Here is a 14,944-nt window from a genome sequence, read left to right as displayed (position 1 = left end):
TTTTTTTAAGAACGCTCCACTTAATTTCAACAGCTTCGTCCACTGCTAGGCATAACATTCCATCATAGATTTCCAAAAGGATCAGAAGGAAGCGGCCTGCGGTGTCTTCGAACGACTTGTGGAAGGACGACATAGTGTGTTTGCCGGTCTCTGGTCATAACCAACCAACCAAGCCTTAAGGCTTTAGCAGCCACATGTTCTGTGTGCCGTGTTTCTCGTGATATAAAAGTAACACAATTCGGAAGGCATTAAGAACTAGTGGTGTAAGACCAATACTGAAAGTCCATCAGCGAGGATAAAGCTTAAACAAATCGGTGATCTTCTAGAAGGTTCTACATTGTTTTCTTTTATTTTCAGGAGATGTAAAGAATGGAGTCACGAAGATGTCTTTGTTTTTTCAAAATAAATGAATAAATCTTTTTATTCGCTTTATTTTATTTATCCTTATATCATATGTCACTAGAGAAGTTCACAGTATTGAATAAATAATTAAAAGATTTCTCATATATTAGGTGTCCCTTACATGTGATGTGGGTAAGAATTTTTGTATACAATAAATAAATTATACAGGATGATAACTTATGGATGTTAAAGGTTTAAAGGGATGAATGTGTTTCACATTTATTGAACTAGAAAAATAGTTTTTAAAATTCGAATTACTACATTTTAAAGTTATTGTTTACCATCTATCTCTGTAGCCTATACCAGATGTTATTGACCAGTCTCATTCCAATAAAAATGTTATATGATTCAGAGTGATCACTTTATACTGTATAAATTGACATATATAACACTTTATACTGATTCGAAATAGGTATAAAAGCTTATCGCTTTTTGTTGGAAAATGAATTATGAATTGACATCTTCAAAACTTTTCCATCTGTAATCAATCACCCTGCATATATCTGGTGTTGGAGAAAGTTGAAAGTAAGAAACCGTGGGATAACCATGAATTATTGAGGCTTAAGAAACGGTTTTAGTGTGTTTGGGGTGAACAGTTCAGAGAACACTTATGAAGAGTACTACAGGCCGGTAACGTCTTTGATGGCTTTCTGCTCGTCCAGTGGGGACATGTGGCGGTGCGAGTGGAACTCCATGGTGAAGCTGGCCAGTCCCGAGCTGAGCGAGCGCAGCGTGGAAGAGTAGCCCAGGAGCTCCGACAGCGGAGCGATGCAGTCTATCACCTGGAAATAATGTGGATGTTTTCTACGCGAAGTCTTAGATTTAAGTATCAGTCTGTTCTCAAAGCGAGGTCTAAATAAAGACTTACGAATGTTAGTGACATGTTTAAACCAGGGTCCACAGATGGGTCTAATATAATTAATTTTATGAGTGTACAGTAGTGGAGACTGGAAGGGTAGTGATGATAAAGATATTGCTGTGTTATTTTATGAGTCTCTTCTTGAAAATTGGCAGAGAGGGAGGGAGAGAGGTAGAGGCTAAATGGAGAGAGCAAAGGAAATAAGTGAGGGAGAGAATGAGCCTGTTCTCTTGATGAACAGGTAGAGTGATGATAAAGGAGAAAGAGGAGAAGGTGGAAGAAAGAGAGGGAGTGAACAAGCGACGCGAAAAGGAGTGGAAATTGGTGGATATCATTTTCTTAAGAAATGTAGGTTTCTTGTGAAAAGAACTCATAAATAATATTGTATATATGAGTTCTTATGTAAACTTACTAAATTCGTGAATTGATCAGGCACAGATCTACTTATGTATAAGATGTATATATACTTTATAAGATATGTATATATATGTATGTATGTACATCTTCGCGAGGCACATTGCATGTGCTGCCGACGGCCCTCCATTGGGTGGACTGACAATATAATCAAGAGCTACACCGGCGTGTAAGTACTCTGTAAGTACTTGGAAGGGGGAGGGGCTTAATCCTTCAGCTGCTATCAGCTGACAGTTGATGATCACCTTATTAGCGTGGCGCACTTGCACGCCGCGGACCTCCACACGGCGTCGCATCAGGTCGGCAGACACGCGCGCCGCGTGGCTCTCAGGTACCACAACCTCCAACGCCATCATCGGCTCCAGCAGCACAGACTCCGCCTCCTCGAACACCTGCATTAGAAACAGATGATTAAATACATGAACAAAATATTAATCAACAACTTTAGATCTAAAGTAAAAAGACCTTCGAATCTTTAATGGGGTGATTGTATATCTCTTTTGCGCCCTTCTTTATTCAATTAACAGCGTAATATTAATACATTAAGAAAAAATATTTTACGAATTCGGATTTATACCGTCAAAAGTTAAAAAGAAAATACATAAGTCTAATTTGGAGTGTGATCAGTGAAGACAGTGACTTTATACGGGTGATTGAAAAAAGGTTTAAAAGCCATTTGCAGATGAGCTGCCTTTATAAATCAATTAATTGGTATTATTCAAAGGAATACAATAAATTACCCTTACCTTTCGTAAGCATTGAACGACGGTGGCGGTGACCACCGACTCCGAAGTGCCGCGGCCCAGCTCCAACCAGTGAAGGGTCACCTGCACATCCACCAGCTGCCGAAGAATATTTAGGATTACAAGCTATTTGATGAAAAAGTGCTTTAGCAGCACCAAACGCCCTCGTTCGCTCTTTTAAATCAAAATGCAACAAGCTTGGCTAGCTGAACTTGATGGACGTGATTTGACAAGCCAAAAAAACGGAATATGAAACAGCATGATGCTGGTGAGGTTCTGTTGATGTTGCTGGTTTCTACCAAACCTGGAGATGGAGTACAGAGAGCAGGATAAATAAAAGACGTACGGATTCACGACATCCATACGCGACTGAAATATCTCCAACACTGGTGTGAACAGCCAAGGTATGGAACAGCCTACATACAGGCTAACTATAACTTGGGAGTCTTCAAGTCAAGACGAATTCTTTTATTTCTTCTTTTTCGAAGAATTCTTCTAGACGCAGCTTGCGAATGGATTTCTCTAAGTATAAAGAAGTAAGATCACAAAAACACCCGACTGAATTATGATTACTTACAAAATATCCTTTTGGACTCTTCTCAAAACAGAGGGCGTATTATATATGGCTCGCTAGCTAAAAACAAGATATATATCTTTGCAAAAGATATTATCACTCTCTAGCCCGCATGTGTTTCAATTATATCTCTATATCTTTATATTTAACACTTAATTTTCGTGATGAGTTACGGCTTGTTCAGAGTTAGGGAAAGAGATGGGCTTATATAGCAATTTACACTTAAAAGAGAGACGGATAGCTATTGCATGTTTGTATTAGAAATGTAACGGATTTTAGGAACGACATCACACGTGCGGGCGTTTAGCTATTTTGTGCTTTATAACAAAGATATAAAATGTTTAATAGGAATATTTCACACGTTTTGTTCCGCCTTTCTGAGTTCTAAGTCTGTGCTAAAAGAGCGGATGCCTTATTCTTTCTTTGAACCCGTACTGAGTGTGCTAAATGAGTTAAAAATGTTAGAGTGATATATGTATATCCCAATATCGAAAGCATATAAATCACTGTTTTCTTTTTAAGGATACATTTTGCCCATCTCTAGGGCGTATAGTTAATGTCTTTTTTTAAAGAAAAATGTTTTTTTTTTTTTCATTTGTTTAGTAGTGCGTCATGATTTTCATTTCGTTCAAATATTTACTTAACCCTACTCCACATTGCCATCTTTAAGTTTTGTGCCAGCTTCTGTGCGGTAGCCGTATTCACCATATCGATGAATCTTGCGAACGCATCTCGAAGTCTCATCCTTGCAATACACGCACGAGTTCGTGTGAAGTGATATTGCTACCGCATGATGGACACTGTCATGCATCCCGAGGGTGTCTGTTGTTGGACGGACCACGATATCCACTTCGCTTTTTAGCCCCTGGGGCTCCTGGATGGTAATGATACAGTACTACAAAGGAACTTAAGTAACACCCACCGGACAACCCAGTTTAGGTCCATGGTTGAGAGCAGATTGCACCCCCTGGTGTATGGAATTCATCACCCGGGGATGAATGTGGGCCAGGTTTGCTGCGCTGTCAGCTGTCTTATCCAGCCTGGAGAAGAAGGTTATTCATTTAGCTACTGGTTTATGAAGTAAATACAAAAATCATTGTCTCGCCTGGTGATCCTGGCTTCGAATATACGGAGTAGTAGTGATGATATCAAACATATATCACCATCTACAACATTTCCGGTCAAGGAGTTCTACTAGTCTTTCAATTGAATCTAAACCTAACCTTAAAATAATCAGTTCACTTTGGTTCTACTCTGCGCCTGTAGTTCTGTGGTTTCTCCTGGACAATAAAGTCTTATAGACTTTCCTCCCATTGTCACTCTAACTTGCCAATCCGCTGGGCTGGCTTCTAAAGTTTATCTTCGAAACTGCTATGTCCTGATTCAATTGTATTGGAGATATGCCAAGGATATCATCACCCAATCATCACTCCTTCGCTGGTTGAGCGACTGTGCGCATGCCAATGAAATCTGTCGTGAGAGATCACGTTTATGTGCCGTGTCATCACGCATAATCAAGTGTAAACAGAAAATTATAAGTAAAAGCTTTAAGGATATGAATGTACAGAATATATGATACTTTATATCCTATTAGTGGCGACTACAAGCCAGAAGATGCTGCGTGGGTAGAGCCGCCACTTGGTGGACGGAAGACATAGCCAAGGTAGCAAGTATTCATGTCGATATTTTGAGGACTTGAAAATGATGACGATGAAATGTTTCCCAACTGACCTGAACAACTTATCCTGAGTGACACCTTTAACTGGTTTTGCTGACATGTCGACCTTGATTGACTGGCGCTGGTTTCCGATCTTCCGGTCGACGGCCTGGGTGGCCCGAGCAGGGCCTAGCAGTGCCTCGCGGTACGCTATCTGCAGCGCACCAAGTTCCACCTCGATCTTGTACTCCCTGATGATACGCTCTTTGATGATCTCGAGGTGTAGTTCGCCCATACCTGCCAACAATGACTATCATACATATCTTCTTCTAGAGAGAACTTAGATTAACACTATGCTGACCCATCACGGATTACCAGTTTCCTCTTTGAACTGGTTCCCACCTTGTTATGGGTAGGAGGGCTTAGTAGTATAACGGGCTTACGAAGTCGTGAATAATAAAGGGGGGTGGGGGTTAAGCTCTCGCTAGCTTTAGAGGTAGCGTGAACACTGCATATCCCTGGACGAGCTATCCAGTATAGCACAGCGCGGGAGACTTATAGATATACTGGACAACCTTATAGAGTGTAGAGGGCTACCACCGAAGGACTTTTAATACCTTGTCTTTCCTGCAGAGGTAGACCATCTCGAAAATCCAGAAGATTTCCGAAGGTGAACACCTACGGTGAAGTTAAGTAACTGCGGCATGGCGGCCACTTGAAGTGGGCTTCATGAGCCTACATTGGAGGAGATAAGAGAATCCGTCTCACCTTTTCCTCACATGTTAGAGAGGGTCCTCCCCGTGTAGGTTTTGCAACGCACAATTGTTTCTACCCCCTGCATCTAATTAAAAAAAAAACTTACCTTCAAGTCCACAAGTATAGATCATAATGAAATGGAACATAAGATTAAACAGCAATTTCATGTTGATCTGGTATACGTCTGGAAGCAATACCTGCAAGCACCAGCTGTCCCGTGTCCTCATCGGTGGTGACTCGAAGGCTGGGGTCCTCTCGCTGCAGCTCAGCCAGGGCTGTCTCCAGCGCGGTCTGATACGCTGCGCTTGGGGGCTCGATGGAACACAGGAATACTGGCTCAGGGATTGTCGTGCCTGGTGATAAATTATCAGTAGATTGTGAAATGAACGCCTGTGAACAAAGTATTCCTATCATCATCATTTCAGCTGATAGATAGCCGAGGCCTTCACCAAAGTTTGCCATAATGGCCAGTCTTGCGCTGATAGCATCCAGCGATTTCCTGCAACGTTAAGTATGTCATCGATTCAACTACCAACGAGTGTTTATTGGCTGAGAAGAAAAAAGTCTGGTCTGCTTTAGCAACTGTGAAAAGGAGTCTGTTCCATATAAGGACAAGGAAAGTACGATCTAAATGAAATTTGTAGAAGATTAAAAACTAACGTATTTGGAAACTCATCAGAGATAAATAAAGAAATTTGTTTATTAAATATAGAATTAGAACAGCACAGAATGTAATGTAGAATGATAAGATAATATGTAGAAATATACTATGGTAAAAAAGACGTCACTATATATATACAAATTAAGAAATATATATGTAAATAAAAATGAGCAACATATCTATACAAATAAATAAAATTGGAGTGACTGTTTGTAATATTGAAATAATCGCTTTTTAACAACACATGCATCTGAATATATATACGGTACATTAAAAATGTTATTTTTTTATTTTTGTCTGTCTGTTTGTTTCGGCTAATCTCTGAAATGGCTAGACTGATTTTGCCGGGACCTATACTAACAGATAAATTCTGTAATAAGGACCCAAGGCTATTTTTTTTTAGAATTCTTAAAAAAAATTTTTTTTGTTAAATTCCACGTGAACGAAGTCGCAGGCATGGCTCGTTGTAAGTAAAACAAAAGAGAAGTAAGAAAATTAAAAACTAAGAAAGAAAAGAAATGAAAAATCACTGGGTTTCCATGCCAGTGAGAATTCATTATTTAAAAAAAAATATGCCAGACTAAATACTCCTTATTGTGTAAAATAATATTCTTTTCGATATTCTTAATTCAAAATTTACCAATTCCTAGTAACACTTGGGCGAGTTCATCATTAGTTGGCTCCGATTCAAGATTCTGCAGCCTCTGGCGCGCGCTGGGCAGCATCAGCTCATCCACCTGACCGGGTTCCTCTAGCCAGGACGAGAGCTCCACCCTGGCGCGTTTTGCGGACGACTGCGTAGAGGTTATCAGGTCTCCAGACATTGTCGCCTGGAAACAAAATAATTGCCAATTTTATATATATATATATATATATATATATATATGTATAAAAAAATTACGCAGTGTAGTTGTAATGTAGTGTGTCGTACTTTTTTTAAAAAAAAAATAATAAATTTATATAAATTATAACGTGTTGTTTCTGGTTACAAAAAAATATATTTTTCCAATTTATTTTTCGGCAGAGTAATATTATTATTGTTTTTTTAAATATTTACTTTGTTCTATTTCTTTTTAAAAAGTAATATTTTCGTAACCCTGGAACCTATCTTCGATCTTTACATGGTTTGCTATAGAAAATCTTAATTCACTTTGCGGCGTTTCAATTTGCGTCGTGTTTTTTTGGAACGTAACCACGACGCAAAGTTAGGTATTGGTGTATAGCAAAATATTATTGATAACGAAGGTGAATATATTGTTGATCAGAAATAATAACTTGTTAAAAATATAGTCTTATGAACATAACATACAAAGCGACATTACTTCCTGTCCCCCTATATATATGTGATTATTACGCTATGTTTATTCGACTTGGAGATATGGGTACAAAGTTCACCTTGAGCGAGCTCACCACGGCGATGTTCCCAGCAGTGACCTTGTCCACAGGCTTGTACTCATCCGCCAGCGCCACGTACAAGGATCCTGTCTGGTCAAAGGATATTGATCTAGCACATTCGTTGTCACAATAGAAAATCTTTACTGTGTTATATACCAGGGGTGACCAAACTGCGGCCCGCGAGTCACATGCGGCTCTTTGAACGATTATTTTCGGCTCCGATTGATTGTCGAATTATTTTAATATTTATACAACCTATGCTCCTGGGAAATCGAAACAAATCACTGGTGTGAATAATAATAATTATTATTATTTCACCATAAAATTAACGAAATTCAAACACCGATCATAATTAAATAACCGGCATCTTAAATATTATTAGGAGTGCTGTCATATACGTGTGCTATTGTATCTAACTTCAATACACATATTTTGTACTTTTGGTATAAAATTTTTGTGAAAAAAAATATTCGATGCGTATTAAATTGCGGCTCGCGAAAAATTTCGAAATTGGAACAATAGCTCGAACTATCAAGGAGCCTGGCCACCTCTGTTATATAAAGAAGACAAGAAAAAAGCATTATTTTTTGTACTCTTAAATATAACTCTGACCAATGAATAAAGACAAGTGTGGGACAGAGATAGTGCTCTACGAAGCTGAAATTAGCCAATTGTCTCTTTCCAAAAGTCAATGGTCGATATTTATCGCCGGGTACTGTATTTGTGCATATGTACACCCTACCCTCTCCATGTCTCTCATCTCCATCCAAAGATTGTCTGGTAGAGATCACCTCGAACGAAAAGACCACCTCTTGTACCTCTATTTGTATTTGAATTATTTCTTTTATGTTTAGTTATTATCTGTGGTGTATATCAAAGTATAAATAAATATAGATTTATACCTTTAAAGATTTTACACCTATAACCTGTCATATTGTATAAACAAACTTATTGGTCATTGTAAACACTGTCTTCCTTCCTAGTGCAATCACATTAATTACTAGAGAGATACCAAAGTAGTTAAAAATAAAAACTATGCTGACCTGCTCACTCTTTTCTCGTGCCAGGTTATATATCTTCTGTCCCTTTTCAATCTCACCGCTGTACAGCCTTATGAATGTGAGAACACCTCTCTGGTCGTCATGTTGTACTTTAAAAGCCCTACCTGCAAGTTCTGATCCGAAGACCTTATAAATTTTATTGCATTCCAAAGGAGACGGTAAGTAAGAAACAATAGAGTCCATTAACGTTTGAACACCAATGTTCTTATAGGAGCTCCCGCAAAGTACAGGAAAACCTTTCATGTTTAAAGTACATCTTCGTACAGCGTCTGTTACTTCTTGATGTGCTATATTATCCAGGGTTTCTTGCTGGATTATAATCTCTGCTAATTGATCATCCAAAGACGACAGAGTGTCTATTAATTGTCTGTGGCTGTTCATTATCTTCTCCCAGTTGCCGCCATCTTGCTTCTCCGTCAGCGCTCGCCGAATGAAATTTTGACCTCGACCCTGGGTCCATATAACTTCCTCACATGTCACTAGGTCCACGAGGCCTGTAAACACATTTTAACCTTCACAAGTTACCCTTAAGAGAGAATGCAGTGATCCACCAACATCTCTTAAGTACTAAAGAAGGATGGTGAAGCACTTTATAAAAATAAATCAAACCAATACAGCTAGTATAAATGTTAAACAAATGTATGTGTAATAAATGTTAAACATTTTATTATAATGTAAAATAGTAATTAAGTTTAAGTAAAGAAATGCGATAAACATGAACGAGGCGAAGGAAGTGACGCGATGAATGAACGGAAATTTGAATGGAAAAGAATGATTGATAACTAGAGAATGATAGAAGAGAAGCGACGATTTTATAAGTGACAAAAGAGCTTAAAAATAAAAACATAACGTGAAAAAATTATTAAAGAATAAAGTAGACCCTGTTCTAAAAGAAGATAAGGGTATGAGAGGTATATGTAATAGTGGGAGCCATTAAAAAAATTCACCATCATCAACATTTCAGCCACGGATGTCTACCGCTGGACATAGGTCTCCAGTAGTCAGTTGGTTCAGCCCATAGACGCCCACTGCAAGGTATAGGCCTCCGCCAAGATATTTTTGGGAGATATACCATAATCGCCACACTACGCATGCGGGTTGGCGATATCAAATTGTAATTTATTTTTGAGCAGTGACAATCCAATACAATTAATGCCCAATAACCCGCAACATATGATCGCAAATCTCAATCCTACACCACTGATCTACCACTGCTCATTTCTAGTAGTAAAGGCCTGAATACAGTTCTTCCGTAGACCTTAAAAAGGCAGGATACGGTGGCGTGATGTGCGCTCCTTCAGGCTTCAATAACTTAGAGGTATTGGCCTATATGTTAAGAGTGATCTCTTCTGACAAATGGGCCATATATACATTGTGACCAATTTGGTATGAGCGTCGACTATAGTCGACGGCTATAAGTAAGCGCGCATAGTCGGCTCCTACCTGCCGCGACAGTGCGCCCTTCTTGCTCTTTAATACATTTGTGACGATAATGTTTTACAAGCGGATATTACTTGTAATATAATGTTAAGTTTTATTTATATAAACGAAAAATTTTAAAATTTAACACAAAGTGATTGTAAGAAAATGACCAATATTTAGCCACTTCCGCACATGCAGTGGTAGTCGTGCAACAAAGTGCACCGCCCGCCAGCCCGCTGACAAATGCGTATGCGGCAAACAGTAATAATAAACTGCCACCGTTAAACCACTCAACGCGTGTTTCACCCTTCCACGGGGCATCTTCAGGAGTTATGTTACACCGATTAGTGCCACATGTTTCGATGGCTGGCGGTGCACTTTGTTGCACGACTACCACTGCATGTGCGGAAGTGGCCAAATATTGGTCCTTTTCTTGCTTAGGATGGACTTCCGCAAGATGACGCCTGATTCCATTAAACAATGTAATTGGTGTATTTTATTCATATCGCAAGTTTTAGAGCATTACAATAAATGTTATTTTTTATATCACACCAAACACATCGTGATATAACGCATTACGTTCACCTAATTTAATTATAATAAACTTTAATTGCAGATATATGTTAAAATTTCTTGGTTGACGAGTAAAGTCGACGCTCAGCTGTGGATGCCGTTTTGTTACCGACGAGCACCGTACCGAAGCGGTGAAAAGCGTTATTCCTAAAATGGATCAACCTGTATAATAATTGACTGCATGACATACATACCTATAAGCTTCCCTTCTTTAGTGATGGGCGTATGAACCAATAGTGGTGTGACCTGAAGTTTCTCCCGCACAGATCTGACACAAGCATTAATGTCTGCATCAGGACGATCCATCTTATTCAAGTACAGAATACGTGGAACCCGATATCCGTTAGCTTGCCGCCACACTGTTAAGGTCTGGGCTTCGACTCCTGAAAAGTTTTTTTTTTAGTACAAACCCATATTATGAACGCAGCTTAAAATAAATAAAGTTTTATTACCAGCAGATGCATCTAATACAATAACCGCTCCATCAAGCACTGCCAGGCTCTGTTCAACTTCCATCGTGAAGTCAATGTGACCTGGTGTATCAATCAGGTTGATCTGTGTTCCGTGCCATGGGAATGATACTGCTGCAGCTGTTTGAGAAAAAAAACCACGGCTGTTAATTATGAATACAGGGCGAACCAAGAACGGGGCACAAGAGATTCGCTGAGTATTTTAAGTTCAGAGAGATTCCCTCATGCACTTTTGACAAAGCGGTGGACAAGACCGTAATGCACGCAATAACAAGTTGTTCCATATACGGAGAAATAAGAGCTGACTGTGAAGCAGAGGTGGGAGATTTTTATGAGGTTTTGCAAAAAAAGTAGTGGAAAATGTAATAAAACGGAAAATAAATACATTTAAAAAACTTTTGAGTTAAACGGTTTTTAGATACCCATATTGTGGTGGTTGTGGAAAAATATGTACCTAGTCCGCCATATTGAAACGGCGTCCATCTTGAATTTTAAATTTTGACAAATTCATCGTGTTTTACTAGTGTAGTCCTTTCATATGATACCCATATTGAGGGGGTTTAGGAAAAATATGTAATCCGCCATTTTGTATCGGCGGCCATCTTAGATTTATAATGTTATTGATTTTATTATATTGTATTGTCATCTAAATTAAATGTGTGTACCAAATTTCAGATCAATCTGACAACGGGAAGGAGCTTAAATTTCAATTTCTATTTTTGACCCAAATAAACAAATTCCGTACGGGTCGAACTAAATAAAACCGTTTAAAAACGATAGTATGATAAAATAATCTAACCGAAAACAACTGTGATAAGTATAATAATGAAATATTTTAACTGTACATAAGCCTGAATTGTTTAAAAAATGTGTTTAAACAATGGAAAATTGAATAAAGATCATTCATTATAAAAACCAAAAATTAAAAAGAGAAATGTAAAATTGCGGAAAGTATGTCCATGGATGAAAGATGAGGCATAAATGCAATGTGAACATACACGCCGCGAGAGAGAGAGAGAGATAATGTAAAAAACGAAAGAAATTGTGAAGGATGAGAGAGAAAAAAAATAAATGAAAAAGGTTATTTAAAGACATCTCCCTGTACCAAAAACAAAGGGCAACAAGAGATCTTCAATAACGGGACAGTAAAAAAAATTCCCGCCTTAAAGAAACACAGATCACACCCCATCTCATTCATCAAGCGGCAGCAACACAGGCAGGAACACTTGACGAATGGAATAAAAAGTAAATGGAAGGCACGACAGCATCAACAACCCGTAAATTCTTCCCGGACGCAGTCTCGGCTTACTGCGCTCTCAGCAGCATCAATCTGGACTTGGTCCAGATGCTGACGGGGCACGGGAGATTCTCGGAGTACCTTCACAAGTTCAAGCTTAAAGATAGTCCTTCGTGCTTCTGTGAGCGGAGGGTGGACCAGACCATGGTGCACCTAGTGGCAAAATGTTCTGCATTCGGAGGACTCCAATGCGATTTCGAACTCCTTACAGGAAAGAAGATGACCAAGGACAGCATAATTTCACTGATAAACAGTGATGAAGAAAGGCCAGGGTCCCTCAAATATTTCGTGATTATATAGTGATTATTGAGGACATGATTAAAGTAATAAAGATAATAGTACAGGTCGGGTAAGACATTAAAGTAATAAGAGCAATAATAAAACACTAATGTGAAATAAATAAAACAAAAAGTTATTAGTTAGACAAAAATTATTTAAATGTGATAAAATATGAATTTAAATATGTACATTAATTAAGGATATTTATTACACATTATAAATAAGATTGTAATGATCTGTCCTATAAATACAACACAGACAAGTCAGAGGCCCATGATAGCGAGAGCCAGAAACAAAAAACAAGCTGCAGGACATGGAGATGGATAGGACTAATGGGTAGCATGGTCTGAAAGCGAAATAATTCACTCATTAACTCATTACTCAAGAGACAGGATCTACTATGTGGTTTAAATGATGTTACATTGCTAGTCATTTCAGACTTTGTGCAGCTTCATCATAATCCATCTCACAGAAAAAGAGGACTAACGCCTCACTAACTCACAGAGCTAAAAACTTTACTGTGGCAGATTGACAACAAACACTTACAAGTGGGCAAGCAACTGGTGAAATCTGTGAAGACCTGCTAAAATGAAACAGTGAAGAGCAGTCCACAAAGGGTTAAAGAGTGACATGTGATTTTTGAAAAATTATATACACTAAGAAAAGGGACTAATATATAGCCAATCGGTGTTTGGCACTGGTCAACAGGTGTAACATCTCCTGAGGATGCCCCATGGAGGGGTGTAACACATGTTGAGTGAATTCACAGTGGTAGTTTTATTTCGCATTCGGCTGGCAGGCAGTGCACTTCATTGCACAACTACTGCTGCATAGCAGAAGTAGCTACATGTTAGTCCTTTTCTTAGTTAGGATGGACTGAAAGGTAACGCCTGAATCTATTAGAAATTATATACAAGCATGGCTTCAGGCAAAATGTAAGATCTACTTTAAAATATGAAAAGTACAATATATTAGTGAAATAATAAATAAGTAATAAAAAACTTACAAGTTATGGTTATTCCTCGCTGCCTCTCCTGCTCCATATAATCAGTGACTGTGTTACCATGGTGTACTTCTCCCATAGATCTGATTGTTCCCGAGTAGAACAACATCCGTTCTGTTGTTGTTGTTTTTCCTTAAATATTGATATGTGTAGTATTAACAGAATTGCTCCCTATGTAATAAACATACTCAAAAACCACACCATTACAGTAACCAGAAATAAGTTCCTAGAAAATCTGGTGTTGAAGATAGGAGGATAACAACAAAATATCTATAACTGTCTGAAGGATTTAGGCCTGCCAAGACATCAGCAAACATTAGCATATTTCTGAAATAGGCTTCTAAATCCTCATGGGTTAATTAAATTTGTAAGGCAGTTTACAAAAGTGAATTCAATTTAAGGAAACCACATTAAATCTGCTATGCGAATCGACATCTCCATTTGCCCTATTCCAGCTCCCCTCCATAAAATGTAATGAATCAACAAGTACATACATACAAGTACATAGTTAATACATAAAATGTAAAGTAATTACCTCTATTAGTTTCTTTTATCAAGTAATAAGTGTTTAAAGGCAAGCAAGTAATTTACTTTTTTCACTTTTCTTTATTTACTTAGTCAAACATACATATCCAACTAATTTAATAAGATTGTATTTTAAATATACAATTTTTTAATTAAGTGATTTGATAATCAACAAACAGATAGGCGAAGCTAAATCTTGTTGATTTTAGAATAATATTGCTTTTATTTCTTGGTAATAGCAGGGATGTTAATAGAGAAGTATATTCATGCTTAAAACGTTTACCCAAAATACTTGATTTAATGGCTGAGCATTTTAATTCATATATTTTAAGAAAGCTCATTATTCCAGTAATTCTTCAATAGTACGTTTTACTAATAATTAATTTTAGTGAAAATGATTTTCGCCGGAGGTTATTTACTGACCTGCATCTATGTGAGCCAGAATACCAATATTCCTAATGTTTTCAATTTTAGTTTTAAATTTTCCATCAGAATTTGATGAATATCTTCTAATTTGCGCATGTTTAAATAATTTCCTGTAATAATTTAAAAAGCAGTAACTCCGCATATTTCAGAATCAAAACAAACGGAACACATGACATAAGAAATATGATTAACCTGTCAACTGCCTATGGATATATCTGCCCGCAACCCTCGGGTGCCTACGGGTCAGATCTGCCTGAAACAAAGTGGATTAAATTATACTCAAAAGAGTTGAAAATACAGAATAAATTCGCTTGCTTTGGATTTACTACAAACCATGGGACCATAAACAATAATATTTCTCCCGACATTAAGAAAAATAGTGAATTAGTGATAATGTCGCTGCCGTTGTGTTGTTAGGGTCGTGTAA

General features: G+C 37.9%; 1 protein-coding gene across 1 annotated transcript; it reads right to left on the bottom strand.

Moving 5' to 3' along the window:
• Positions 1-848: 848 nt before the first annotated feature.
• On the bottom strand, positions 849-14,674 carry mRRF2 (mitochondrial ribosome recycling factor 2). Its single transcript, XM_068763020.1, has 13 exons — positions 14,515-14,674; positions 13,570-13,698; positions 10,970-11,107; positions 10,712-10,900; positions 8,505-9,016; positions 7,462-7,551; positions 6,707-6,896; positions 5,603-5,758; positions 4,724-4,946; positions 3,915-4,032; positions 2,422-2,517; positions 1,921-2,067; positions 849-1,184 (listed from the first exon to the last, which is right to left on the bottom strand). Exons 1-13 carry the CDS (start codon positions 14,657-14,659, stop codon positions 1,023-1,025), a joined length of 2,295 nt encoding a protein of 764 aa, XP_068619121.1. The 5' UTR covers positions 14,660-14,674; the 3' UTR covers positions 849-1,022.
• Between the last annotated feature and the right edge of the window lie 270 nt (positions 14,675-14,944).

The sequence above is a fragment of the Battus philenor genome, unplaced genomic scaffold, assembly GCF_028537555.1.
Source record: "Battus philenor isolate CCGP_79_NKW_IND1 unplaced genomic scaffold, ilBatPhil1.0.hap1 SCAF_17, whole genome shotgun sequence".
NCBI classification, from domain to species: Eukaryota; Metazoa; Arthropoda; class Insecta; order Lepidoptera; family Papilionidae; genus Battus; species Battus philenor.
Note: the sequence above shows the minus strand (reverse complement) of the source record. Positions and strands in the feature narration are given on the sequence as shown.